We start from the raw sequence: 11,983 nt of genomic DNA, 5'->3' as shown, positions 1-11,983 counted from the left end.
ACTTCGCAGTCGAAGTGTCAACGTTCGAATGCGTCACCTCTGATTGGGCGACCACAATTTCTTGGCCCTGCATTCTCCATAGCTCTTTCTGACCTTCACTACTAGATGTTTCCTAACTAAAAGCACATGACTATTGATAATTGCGATACTGGTTCTAAGAATATACGAGCCTAGAGTATCCGACCTGTGTCTTAAGCTTTTCATGAAAAACTGCGTTGTGTTGTTTCGAAAGGAGATTTGAAAGCTCTAGGGTGGCAGTCTCCCATTCTCAGAATGCATTATCTGTAACATCTCACAGGTCCAACTTGCCGCATCCTGCCAATATTCTATGAAACTCGATCTTGGGTGTTATACATCACCATTTTCAGAAGTTTGTGTAAAACGAATATACATGGTTTTCTGTGCTAGTATAGACTCTCCACCATCTGTTTAACACCCGCCACCGTTCTTTGCTCCTTCTCACTCTGGCCTTCCTTGCCTGACAGCCCACCTGTGGCTCTGGCAACGATGGTGTCAATCTGTTCCTTGCTGACTCCTTTTTCTGTCAAGGTGGTCTTGAAGCCGAGCTCTTCAACCAGTTTCAATATGGCATCTCCAACCACTTCAGCGTCCTTTACATGATCGCCGCTGGGTTGAGCACCATACTTGGGTGGAAGTACTGACAGTATGCCTGCTACAGCAGCTGCATCTTTCGGATCACCTTTTGCCTTCAGTTTCACCACATGTCCCAGGGTCATGCAGGATGTTACGCCATGAGGTATGCCATATGGCGAGCCGAGGGCGTAACCCATAGTATGACTAAGTCCTAGTCCTCCCTTCATATTTCCTCCCAGAAAGCCAAGACTTGCGTATGCAGCCAAGAAAAGCCTAGTGATGACCTGCTCGTCCTTTGGATTGGCCTTGTACTCTGGCAAGTGCTCGAATAGTGCTCTGATTGACAGCAAACAAAGCCACTGGCATGGCATGAGCGTTGCGGTAGGATGGTACTGTAACTCGACAGCATGATCCAGTGCTCGAATGCCAGTACTTGCAAACAACGATGGTGGTGTATGCAGAGCAAAGGTACTATCATACAAGATATAGCTAGGGTACACATTCGGATGAGCAATACCTGTCTTTACGCCATCTTCCTTGGTGTACCCCGCAAGAGCTGTGCATTCTGCTGCACTCAGTGTGGTCGGTATGGCAATATGTGTGAGAAAGTGTCCAGACTTCTCGTTCACACGGTACGAAATAGCTTTGGCAGAGTCAATCGGACTGCCACCACCAACTGAGATTATGGTGTCAATAGACGAATCCTCTTGCACTTTCGACGTCGCCTCGTCAAGTTGTGCGACTGGAGCATGCTCCTTAATGTTGGAGAACGTGCCCGCATGGTGCTTCGATGTCAAAAGCTCCTCAATCTGTTTAATCAGTGGTGTCTTGTTCGCAAGAGAAGCCCCGGTAACGATAAAAGCTTTGGAAGTCTCTGAAGGAAGGCACGACAGTAAGTGATCCTTGACAGTGCCAGAGCCGTAATACAGACCCTTTAGCTGATTGGGCTTGTACAAGCCAACCAGGGGGTCTAAAGAGGACTCCATGGCTTTGCTTGACTTATTGCGTATCTGTCTCTGCGGTAGCGGTAGGTGTGTGGTCAATGAGTCTGCAATCGCTTTAAGACGACGAGGCGCGTTGGAAAACATGCTCTGGTAACGAGCTCCGTATGCTTGAAGTATATCACATCATATGCTTAATTGTGCCTATATTGACCAATAGAGCGACAGCCGCGGTAATTGCGACTTCGCTCGTGTATGTACATAGTCGTGAGTCTTCTTACGGCCAGCCGGATGGCCTGCTCTTAGAGCGTTCAAGCGTGGTGCCCCACGAAAGAGATCTCAAGTTCGAGGAAGACGTCACTTCACATTTCGAAAAGTTGCCGATATACATTCATATGTGAGTGTGATCTACGGCATTTACATTAGACGCTTAGCGAGATGCACCCCCTGGTGAATAAATACGGCTGTGAGCAAAATCAAACATGACATACCGAACTCGAATCTCTAGGAGTATATGGCGACTATCAACGAACAGAACAGATCTCGGGCAACGCGATCAGAGCAAAGAGCCTGATAGACGCCCCTCGCTTACATACTCTGAACAACCATATCATGGTCATACCAGCAAGGCCTGAGGAATGACTACTTACGAATATCTCACTGTCCGGTCATGATCAAGTCCAGTTGACGAACGAAATTGCTCATCAAGTGCAAAAACCAAAGCTACGACCAAGTGACAAAAAGGCAAGTATTTTTGAAATGGCTGCATAATCGAGGTTTAGATTTCTCTGTATCACGGTCTACTGGTTTCCTCTTATCCACGCCAGTGATCACGCCCCAAACCCCTGTGGAAGCAACTCGACATAATACCCATCCTGTACATCCGACCAGCGAGATCCCTACATGCAAAGGTAGGGCAAAACTCACCGGATCCTGAACATACGCGAAATTAGCAAAGATTTGCTTGAACATAGGATGAATCTCGCTCTCTGTGCCTTTGACCTCAACACCAACACCCCGCTCGCTCTCCCAATCAGTAATAGGAATATCCCTTCGTGAAGCAGCACCAATATCTTTGACGACGGGAACACCAGCTTCCCTGAGCCTCTCCAATGTCTTTGGCAGATCAGGGACACTGAACCCTAAATTACAGAACCCTAGGTGTGGAGGCGTGTTCCCGGAGCCATAGAACCCGTCTGGTTTGTTTTCTGCGCCGTGCATGTGGACTAGCTCTGAAAGGCCGGTCGTGTCTGGGATTGAAGTCTCTTTGCCGAACTCAGGCAGGTTCTCACGATGTCGATCTGTTGATGGATAGCCTAGGAAATAGACCGTCATGGGGCCGGTATTGGTGACCATGACGGTACGCATACCCATGAGATTGGTGTAGAAATGCAATGACTTCTCTAGGTCGCGCACACGTATGCAGAGATGGTTCAGCTTGAAGCCAATGGTAGGGGCGTCGGCTGGTAGCGGAGGATCTGTATTAAGTCCATTTGGCAATGGCATGCCATGAGGGAAGCGGGACATTGTGATCGATACCTAACCCGTCGGCGTAGAGACAAAGGACAGAGATAGGTACACGACATCGAGGCCAGTATTCCAGAGATCTTGCTCTCTTTAAGGGTATATAAATTGTCACCCAGCACCAAGTGTTCGGTCTCAACTTGCTCCTTTCCGATATAGCCAAGATATTCAAGATGGCGATCATATACTCGCTTACCTGAGCAATTGAGATCTTCATGCATTCAAAATATTCAGCTTGCAAGGTCAGACTCTGTATGTCCCTTCGCCGACCTGAAATTGTCAATACGGGGATCTAGTACGGATAGCGACTTGATGTACTTGATCCACGAGAACGTGAACCAAGATAGTGGACATAGTTCCTCTGTAGTGCCAAGCAGGAATGGAGATTCGGTAGCTAGATTTGAGTATCGAGATACTATCGACTTAATAGACAACGAACTTGTGGTAACGCCAGGCTTACTTTTCGTATTTGATAAATTGACATGGCATCAATGATAATCGAGCCTCAGCAAGAATCAACCCACGTATATATGATCGCGAGACCATTAGCCACCTCGACCGGTCTGCCTTCTCGCTTGCTCCGCACCAGCTCCTGTTGTGCCACCACTCATCTCCTTCGTTGTACCATACTGCTGATCCTGGGTAGGTCGAGTACCACTCATCTCACCCTCACCATGCGGCTGGCTTGGCTTCGCAGGGTCGATCGTCACACCCTGACGTCCCCCTTCCCTCGTTGCTTCTGGCGCAGCCGCGAAACCCTTCAAGTCCTTATAGGTTACCACGTCTAAAGCCTTCTTATCCGTACAATGCAGATGTACCTGTGGAACCGCTTCTTTCTCTAGTTTCCCGTCCTTGAAAGCGTCATAGGCTTCCTTCCAGCGAGAAGCGCACAAGCACCATCTCATGCCGGGCTTGACACCTGCGGACTCGAGGTTGTTGCCGCGGCCATTCGTGAACTTCAGGAACGACTCTGACATTGTTGCTGCGATTGAGTGGTTCCCTTTGTCGTCGTCAGTGACTTTGCAGTAACCATCGCGCTTGAAGCCGGTTGGTGGATCCATGGAGAATCGAGAGAGTCGGCCACCAGCGACTGTAGAGAACACAGTTAGCTTCAGTACTCAAGTTTCTCAGCTTCGAACTTGCCATTGTCGTGGTCCAGCATGGGCCTGCTGGACGTCTGCGGCTTCATGGCATCCATTTTTGCTGCAGATTCCGATCGATTTGGAGGATTATTGATCACGGTTGAGGCCTCGCTTGATCCTTTCAACCACTCGCAGAAGAGGTAAAAAAGGCTTGCAATATCGTCGAATCTATAAAAGGATCTCTCGCCTTGATTTCAGGAGAAGTTGCTGATGCTGCTGACCAAGTATAACAAGCAAGCAAAATACTTCGATGAAGAACAGGCATACTACGTAGACAAGCTCGAAGCTCCAGCTTCGAATACGCGTGGAGAAAGCTTCCGATCTTTTCTTTTCCGTTTTCTGGTAGACATGACGCTTCTTTACATCATCATTTCGAACGTGGAGAACCCACGTCCAGGGGACATTTTCATAATAGCGCTAATGCAAGGTACAGATTAACTTCGATCAGTGCGGAGGACAGACCAGCTATTGAGGCCAGGCCTTGGGCTTCTGTATAATATAGAGCAATCATAGAAAGTGTTGGCAATCTCTCCGTCGACTTCGTTTCTCGGATCGATACAGAAAACGTTTACGCAAAACGAAGGGCTCTTTGACGTCATCACCAATAGCGCTTACCACAGGACAGTGGTAAGCGGGAAGGATGGGGTAAGTAAGCGAGACAGTGCGCACGGAGTAATCGATATCGAAATGTGCTGCTGCGTTCGGCGCAGTTAACCTGGTCATGTTCTCGTCTTCATAATAGGATTGCGATTCTGAAACGTGTAGCTTGATCTGTATGTGGCGGTATGGTGCTGTCGTTATCCAGAGCCCTATACAGCTGCCAGGAAACTATCTCCTGATAGACCTAATGGCTAAACCCTCATTGTCTGCCTAGCTCTTGTAGCATCTCCCGAGTCGAACTCAGGTCCTTGGTATCGCTGTACAGGGCTGCAATCAAACTGCCGTCGACATCAGGAAACTCTCTTTCCAATTGTGCTCGGTCTTTGTCCTCATTCGTCTCTTGCGCTGTTGCCTCATATGCTTGCATGTGTTCCATCTGTTCCGCTCGATCGGGCTGAGACTCCAGTAGGTCATCTGTATCATTGCGAGTCATGCTTTGCGCAGGTTGGTAGTTGTATTGTGGGTGTCGCTGTGGAAGTGGTGGGTTGCCGGTCGCATCCGACCATGCATTGTCAGTTGGCTGTTCATTGTACGATGCCTGGTTATAGTAGTCCTGTGACGGGTGGTAGCTCTGTTGCTGAAGCGGTTGACTGGACTGCTGCTGGGTTGGCTGGTAGGACTGCTGCTCATTGTAAAACCTCTGCTGAGGATAACCAGTTCCCTGGCTTTGCTGTTGCTGCTGTTGCTGCTGGCCTTGACCCTGCCATGGAGTACTCTGGGACTCATTCGTGGCCCAAGGGTTGTGGTCGGCCATACTGCGATAGTACTTCTTGTTAGATTGTGATGCAACTTGTGAAGTCGAAGTATTCTGGTTGACAAGTTGTTGCACTCTACCAACACGTCCGTCAACAAGTTTCACTTTCACACCGTGTGGATGGTTCCCTCTTGTAAGTAGCTGTGAGACTGCGCCCTGAACTTGACGACCAGTTCTTTGATCCTGCTTCAGGACAATAGACACGATGGTGCCAGGCTTAATTTGACTGTGTAATGGAATCGACATACACTGTGACGAGGTGGTTGGATACGAAAAGTGGTGAATACTCGCGCTTCTCTAGAGAAGGCAACCACGATTTGTTGATGTGCAAGTGGTGGAAATACGTATGGCATTGCGTCATTCCTCCTCAGCGGGCGAATTCACCCCGTCCTCAAAATTGTTTCAGCAAGACAGTCACACGTCCCAGTTTCAATTCAGGTCTATAGACTCTATGTCTTATCATGTGCAACAAACTGCCGAGTAACCTTTGATTTCAGTCTGATCTTTGGTCCATACCAAATTAATAGCCCAGGCCCCAATGCAAGAAGCAGTGCAATACCTCCTAAAAGACTACTGGCACCTTGAAACCCCATGCCTTGAAACATCTGTACCGTTACCAGGGGAAAGCTGCCACCCAAAAAATTCCGACAGATACCGGACGCAGCTAACGCAGAACTTGCGTATGTCTGGTAGCAGTCCGCCGTGTAATTGAAAGTTGCTAGAAATATTGAGAAGATACCCATAGTGACGGCCACAATGCCCAAGGTAGGAACAATCCAGTGGATAGAGCTATAGCATGTCCATCCAAAGAAGAACATACCCAGTGGCATCAGCAATCCTTCTGCGCAAGTGAACCATAATCTTCCCTCAGGACTGCCAGTGAACCTGCTACCGTATCTTCTGACAGCCCACTTGTCTTGGTAGATACTCAATACTGTGGATAAGATGCCGCCGATGCAGACGGCCGAAAAGATTGCACCAGTCTCCTCCAGATTGAAGCCGTGGTTGGTCTCGTACACAAGAGGTATAGCACCAAACTGAAGATAGAGAACAGCCCATGAGAATGATATCCACAAGCTGAAACACATGAGGATTGGTTCCGTGAAGAGCAGACGTGCGGGTAATGTGAGTGAGACCGAGATCATCTTCCAAATTGACGCTCGCTGTTCCGCCGCCAGTACTTTGTACCTTATTCGCAGGACTTTTGGTTCGTGTAACTTATCACTGAATGACGTCGTCGAAGAGGTGTCTGGGTTCTCCATGCCAATTGCACCACAGGATTCGAGCTTTTCGAACCATTTGTTCAAAGCTCGGGCTTTTCTGGATAACAGAATCGGCCCTCTGGTCTCTTTAAAGAATATGGTAACTAGGCCGACAAGGACACCTGATGTTATGATCTGGATATAGAACACCCATCTCCACAACAATCTCTGAGCAACGAAGCCACTCACAAGTGGACCAAGTCCTGTACCGAACAAAGTGGCGCCTGTGAAGAGGACCATGGGAGTGTTTCGCTCCGAAGATACCCAGATATCTGCTAGTATACCACCAACCATGGTCGAGAATGTCGAGCCACCTATACCGGCAAACAGACGTGCAGCTAGCATGCCGCTATAAGAATTGGTCAAGGAGCAGCCTAACTGACAGATTACGAAGAGCAGTCCAGTAGCGATGAAGACAGGTCGTCTACCATTTATTTCTGAAAAAGGCGCCAAGACCATAGGTGCAACTCCGAAACCAGCAGTGAAGATCGTGATTCCGACATTGTATGCTACCCTTGATATACCCCATAGCTGGGTTAATTGAGCTTCGGGAGAAGCGTATGAGCCAGCTGCGTATGCAGCAGTCATATTTGTAGCACATGAGACCCAGGTCATCAGATTCTTTCGAGTTCTTGACCAGGTAAAAGGATTGTCGTATTCCTTTAGCTCTGGACATGGTGGATAATCCTTCACACTCCCGTCGGTAAACACAGGTCGAGTCGCAATCTTGGTATTGAAGTTCAGGTAGACATATTCAATTTCCGGAATTATAGTGCTGGCATTTGTTGTTTCAGACGACACCTCAGGAAGCGGCTGGAGGATTGACCCATCCTGTCCTCTATCTATGTTGAGCTTTTCCGTATCACTGCTATGTGCTGGCCCATGGTCGTCTGTGCCAAGCTCATTGTAATTCATGGTCCAAGGAACAAGTATCGAGCGGTATAGGCATAGGGCAGGTCAATGATCGCGTATTCGCAATTCGATACAAGATTCTGGGGAAATCGAGCGCTGCAAGCGCTGTGACGATTGCCTCGGACAGATGCATAGGTCGGATTGGTCGATTCAGTAGCGTACCTCCGCACTGCTTTCCACCATACTTCGAAGGTGATCTCGGAGATTTGGCCGACGGTGTAGAGTGTATCTCTCGTCAAATGAAGAGTTGAGCTGCAATCTGTGAATATTGCTGTTCAAGCTGCTCAAGTGCTGACAACAGTATGTTGCAGTCACACGCGATGTATACAACGTCGGTATACCGAAATCGCCATTTCTGCTTCTAAGATAGCAGCTTACTATGTAACCATCTGACCTTGAGTAAAGGTATGAGCAGGCTCAAACAGAGCTGCTACGGGTGACAGATGCGCAAGCCGCTATGACCTGTGCCTGAGTTCTCGAGATGGTTATTGAATCTCTCACACTTCAATTTTTGTTGTGGTGGTTTGCAAATCTGCCTCGCTGCTCCCGTCAACAATATGCATGAAGGCACATCGTGCAGTACTGTCAATTGTCCCAGTACTAATAAGTAGTTGCAATCAGCATGTGAGACCTTGACTGGGCAATTGAATCTCCACATACCTGGTTACTGACTTTCTGGTCTTGCAGCAGGTAACCGGTGGTTCTCTCATGTCTCTGAATTATTGTTGTGCCTGAGGAATCTGTTCACGTGTCTTCTTTGCGCCATCCCAATTGATTCACGAAAGCGATGCAACAAATTGCCGATTGCGATGATCCTAGAAATGGTCATCGACGTGCCAAGCAATTTCCATGTGTAACTCGATCCTTTTTAAACCTAGGCACATGCTTGCACCAGGAACGCGGAAATCGCACGTTGAAACCCTTTTTAACGACACCCATTCTGCGGCCAGTGAACATCCACCTTCTTGTGCACACCAATCGGGGATGTTCACCTGAAGCTTGTGGCTTGCTCAAGCAAAGTGCACGACCCTACTTTGAGCGGCGCATGTGACTGTCAGGAAATCGATGTCATGGTATGGTGCCTCATTCTGTGTCTTGTCTCCCACATGCATTCTTTGCGCAGCTTTCTTACTCGGCTCTTTTTCAGACGTCCCCTGACCGTTCACTCGTTTTCACGTGCTCGGCTAGCACAAAGCCCTCTCACCTCACCATTTTCTCGATACTGCTCGCCTGAATTGTAAGGACCGCAATTCGAAATTGTCGGTCTGCGTATGTGGTATCCCAGCGATACTCCTAGAAACATTTCGAGCGACGAGAACGCCATGTAACGAGCTGAGAGTGCTACAAAACACCTTCTGAATACAAACGCTTTAGTTTCAAGTCTGGGACAACAGAACTGCTACTTACAGCATCGGCTGCTGTAGCAGCTATGGAAGCGCAACACGCAGTTCCTCCTTACCCTCCGCCTCCGCCTCCGCCTTTTCCTCCGGACAATGTCGATCGGAGGTCGTTTGGGAGAGCAAAAGTTGACGTGATGGACGTCGAGAGTCGTGACGCGAGAACACAACGAGCTGCAAGTGTGCTGTCGGGACTGTCCGCAGACGATTTGGAGGCAGCTGAAACCCTAAAGAGTTTGCAACAAGGTATCGACAGCCTTAGCTTGTCGTGTGCTGTGACTGACTGAAAACCTCAGATGTACATTCTCCCCGATTACACCAGCCTCCACCCAATCACGTCCAGACACGAAGCTCTTTCAACGGCAACGAGCCAGAGCCTCTCCTATCTTTGATCACTTCACAATACCCCCTGGCCGCGTCTGTCATAAATGGCTCAATCTCGGTTTACAAGACAGCTCAACAGTATACTCCAGGCGGTGAATGGACTGAAAGGAATGTTGGTTTACCATTAGCTAGGACGACCGCAAGGATATCTGGTGTCGAAAGTGTTGCAAGGTGGGCCCTGCAGCCGAAGAGAGACCCAAGGAATGGACCGCAAGCAACGCCAGACATTGAAAAAGCAGTCCTTGAAATCAGTTCCGATGGTGTAGTCAGGCAAGCAGATCTCGCTAGAGGCGAGCAGCTTCCTGCTTATAGTGCAGGCGATAGATCTCCACCATATTCAGAACATTTGGTCCTTTCCCGCGAACATCACCCTGGAGTAGGCTGGCGCCAGCAGCTAATTATTACCACAAGCGGTCTTGGCGTCGCCATGAGCGAGGAAAGCATCAGAAGTCTCAAATATTGTCTGGGCTGGTTGCGCTGGGCCAACGGTCGACTTGGTGGTGCCGTAGCTAGTTTAAAAGACCTGCTCCAGCAATGGGAGCATCGGCCGTCTCATATGGCTCAACCTATGTCTGTGTCAAACCTTACCATCGATGACAGCGAAGACCACGCTCTGCACGCAAGGATTGCTGCAGTAAAAGCCGACGTATTAGCGACCTTGAAGCAAGTCGTACAAGTTGTTTCCACATATGCTGGTGGTGCCTTGCCAGAGAATGCGCGTCGCCTCGTGCACCAGCACCTCGTCTCCCTGCCACAAAGGTTCACAATCGCCTCGCGATCGAGCGACGAAGAGAACCACGATGCGGCAACCAACAATGCCAACCGAGCCATCGTCCTAGCTCAGGAGGGTCTCGACATGATGAATCAAGTGACCAGAGTAGTGAACGACACTCTTGTCAGTGCTGAGGATTGGATCGAAAAGCTTGGTCGTGGACGGCGACAGGTACAGCCACACGAGAATGCTGAGAAGTCGGCGACTCAGGAGCCTGCGCGAGAACGAAGCGAAACTGTCGGACACGATTCTGATGTCAAGATGGAGATGTAATATTATTACTGTTCGACGCTTTTCGAGATCTGCACTCAACAGCCGAGTGTCTGCTATACATATGACGAAGGACTTACGATTGATGACTGTCGGACCGAGTGTTGAAGTAACGAATGTGTTTATATTGCTAAGTTCGATTGACGAGCGAGCTAAAACTGTTATTGAAAGAATGTCGGGCTAGTGATTTATGTTACTCGAAGTTCTCTACACGTCTTAATCCTCAGGAATACAACCAACCCAAGCTGCGTTTTTACGGCCTGGCTACTAACTTCAAAGAGAAGCAACGTTGCCGATACAAACTTGCTCAATGGTGAAGGTCGTCCAGACAGAACTTGAACTCTTGAAGCTGTTCACTATTGACCAATCCATTCACTAACCAATACACCAGACCTCCACCCCTCCCATTTATCTCCTCCCCAACACCCTATCCACAACACAATACCAACACCTCACTCCAACCTGCTTCCACCTCATCGAAAACCTCCTCCTCCAACGCACCTCACAATCTCTACTCATACAATGCATCACAAACCTCAACTGCCACTGGATCCTCGCCTCCCTCTGACTCGGCGTCTCCCACACCTCAGGCTCATACGGGTTATCGAAGTCGTTTTCGTCGGCGCTGTTGCTCCGTGACGACGCATAGTCCGTCGTCAACATAACCCTAGCATCCTCGAAATGCTGCCAGGTTGGGTAAGAGTAATCGTCGTACTGTTCTTCTTGTTGTTTTTGTAAGAATTCAGCTTCTTCCGAGGCGAATTTCTCCGCGATCTCGAACATGTTGCCGAATATGCTTCGGGGGTCCAGGATGTTGCGCTCCGGAGGGAGAGGAGAGCGCGAGAGAGGCGGAAAGCCCATTGCGTCGAGGAGGCGTTCGCGGCGGCGTTTTTGGGCGCGGGCGAGGTCGAGGGTGCTTGGTGCGAATGTTACGTGGCGAGTAGAAGGGTTTGGATTGGAGTTGAGGCATTGGGGAGCTGTGACGAGTGAAGATATTGATGTTGATGCTGATGACGATGTTGAGGATGTTGGAGAAGTGGTGATGGTGGTAGTTGCATTCCGCCTCGTCTTGGCGGCATCATAACGTCTGTGCTCGGCGTCTGCGTCTGCCCAGCCGAAGGGAGGCTCTGGGTGGTTGAAGCGTCGCTTGTGGGGTAGCGGCAACGGTATCCGGATCGGACGTGTGAGGCGTGGGCAAGCGACGTCCAGCCATGCTAGTGATGAGGCTGGTGTGGTCAACGCTGTGGATTGAGTGGGCTCTGATGCGAGAGTGGAAGAGGAAGAGATTGTTGTGTCAGCGAATGTGACGTGTGGAGGCATCGTGGATTATAGCTGTGGTGACGGCTATCACAAGGCGCAGTTTACTGGATG

At 49.3% G+C, this 11,983-nt stretch overlaps 7 protein-coding genes across 7 annotated transcripts; 1 reads left to right on the top strand and 6 right to left on the bottom strand.

Annotated features, from left to right (window-relative positions):
- Positions 1–404: 404 nt before the first annotated feature.
- Positions 405–1,682, bottom strand: LTR64_003826 (uncharacterized protein; the record flags this gene model as incomplete). The annotated part of the gene is made up of 1 exon (XM_064898176.1): positions 405–1,682. The coding sequence occupies one exon, from the start codon at positions 1,680–1,682 to the stop codon at positions 405–407; it is 1,278 nt and encodes a 425-aa protein (XP_064754133.1).
- A 683-nt stretch (positions 1,683–2,365) lies between these two features.
- LTR64_003825 (uncharacterized protein) lies at positions 2,366–3,062 on the bottom strand (the record flags this gene model as incomplete). The annotated part of the gene is made up of 2 exons (XM_064898175.1): positions 2,366–2,410; positions 2,463–3,062. 2 exons carry the CDS (start codon positions 3,060–3,062, stop codon positions 2,366–2,368), a joined length of 645 nt encoding a protein of 214 aa, XP_064754132.1.
- A 542-nt stretch (positions 3,063–3,604) lies between these two features.
- LTR64_003824 (uncharacterized protein) lies at positions 3,605–4,205 on the bottom strand (the record flags this gene model as incomplete). Its single annotated transcript, XM_064898174.1, has 2 exons — positions 3,605–4,149; positions 4,199–4,205. The coding sequence occupies 2 exons, from the start codon at positions 4,203–4,205 to the stop codon at positions 3,605–3,607; spliced, it is 552 nt and encodes a 183-aa protein (XP_064754131.1).
- Positions 4,206–5,060: 855 nt separating this feature from the next.
- LTR64_003823 (uncharacterized protein) lies at positions 5,061–5,861 on the bottom strand (the record flags this gene model as incomplete). Its single annotated transcript, XM_064898173.1, has 1 exon — positions 5,061–5,861. One exon carries the CDS (start codon positions 5,859–5,861, stop codon positions 5,061–5,063), a length of 801 nt encoding a protein of 266 aa, XP_064754130.1.
- A 203-nt stretch (positions 5,862–6,064) lies between these two features.
- On the bottom strand, positions 6,065–7,792 carry LTR64_003822 (uncharacterized protein; the record flags this gene model as incomplete). The annotated part of the gene is made up of 1 exon (XM_064898172.1): positions 6,065–7,792. The coding sequence occupies one exon, from the start codon at positions 7,790–7,792 to the stop codon at positions 6,065–6,067; it is 1,728 nt and encodes a 575-aa protein (XP_064754129.1).
- A 1,426-nt stretch (positions 7,793–9,218) lies between these two features.
- Positions 9,219–10,615, top strand: OPI1 (transcriptional regulator opi1; the record flags this gene model as incomplete). The annotated part of the gene is made up of 2 exons (XM_064898171.1): positions 9,219–9,432; positions 9,483–10,615. 2 exons carry the CDS (start codon positions 9,219–9,221, stop codon positions 10,613–10,615), a joined length of 1,347 nt encoding a protein of 448 aa, XP_064754128.1.
- Positions 10,616–11,020: 405 nt separating this feature from the next.
- LTR64_003820 (uncharacterized protein) lies at positions 11,021–11,932 on the bottom strand (the record flags this gene model as incomplete). The annotated part of the gene is made up of 2 exons (XM_064898170.1): positions 11,021–11,039; positions 11,148–11,932. The coding sequence occupies 2 exons, from the start codon at positions 11,930–11,932 to the stop codon at positions 11,021–11,023; spliced, it is 804 nt and encodes a 267-aa protein (XP_064754127.1).
- Positions 11,933–11,983: the final 51 nt, after the last annotated feature.

The sequence above is a fragment of the Lithohypha guttulata genome, assembly GCF_036872675.1.
Source record: "Lithohypha guttulata strain CCFEE 5908 chromosome Unknown scaffold_3, whole genome shotgun sequence".
Lineage (NCBI taxonomy): Eukaryota > Fungi > Ascomycota > Eurotiomycetes > Chaetothyriales > Trichomeriaceae > Lithohypha > Lithohypha guttulata.
Note: the sequence above shows the minus strand (reverse complement) of the source record. Positions and strands in the feature narration are given on the sequence as shown.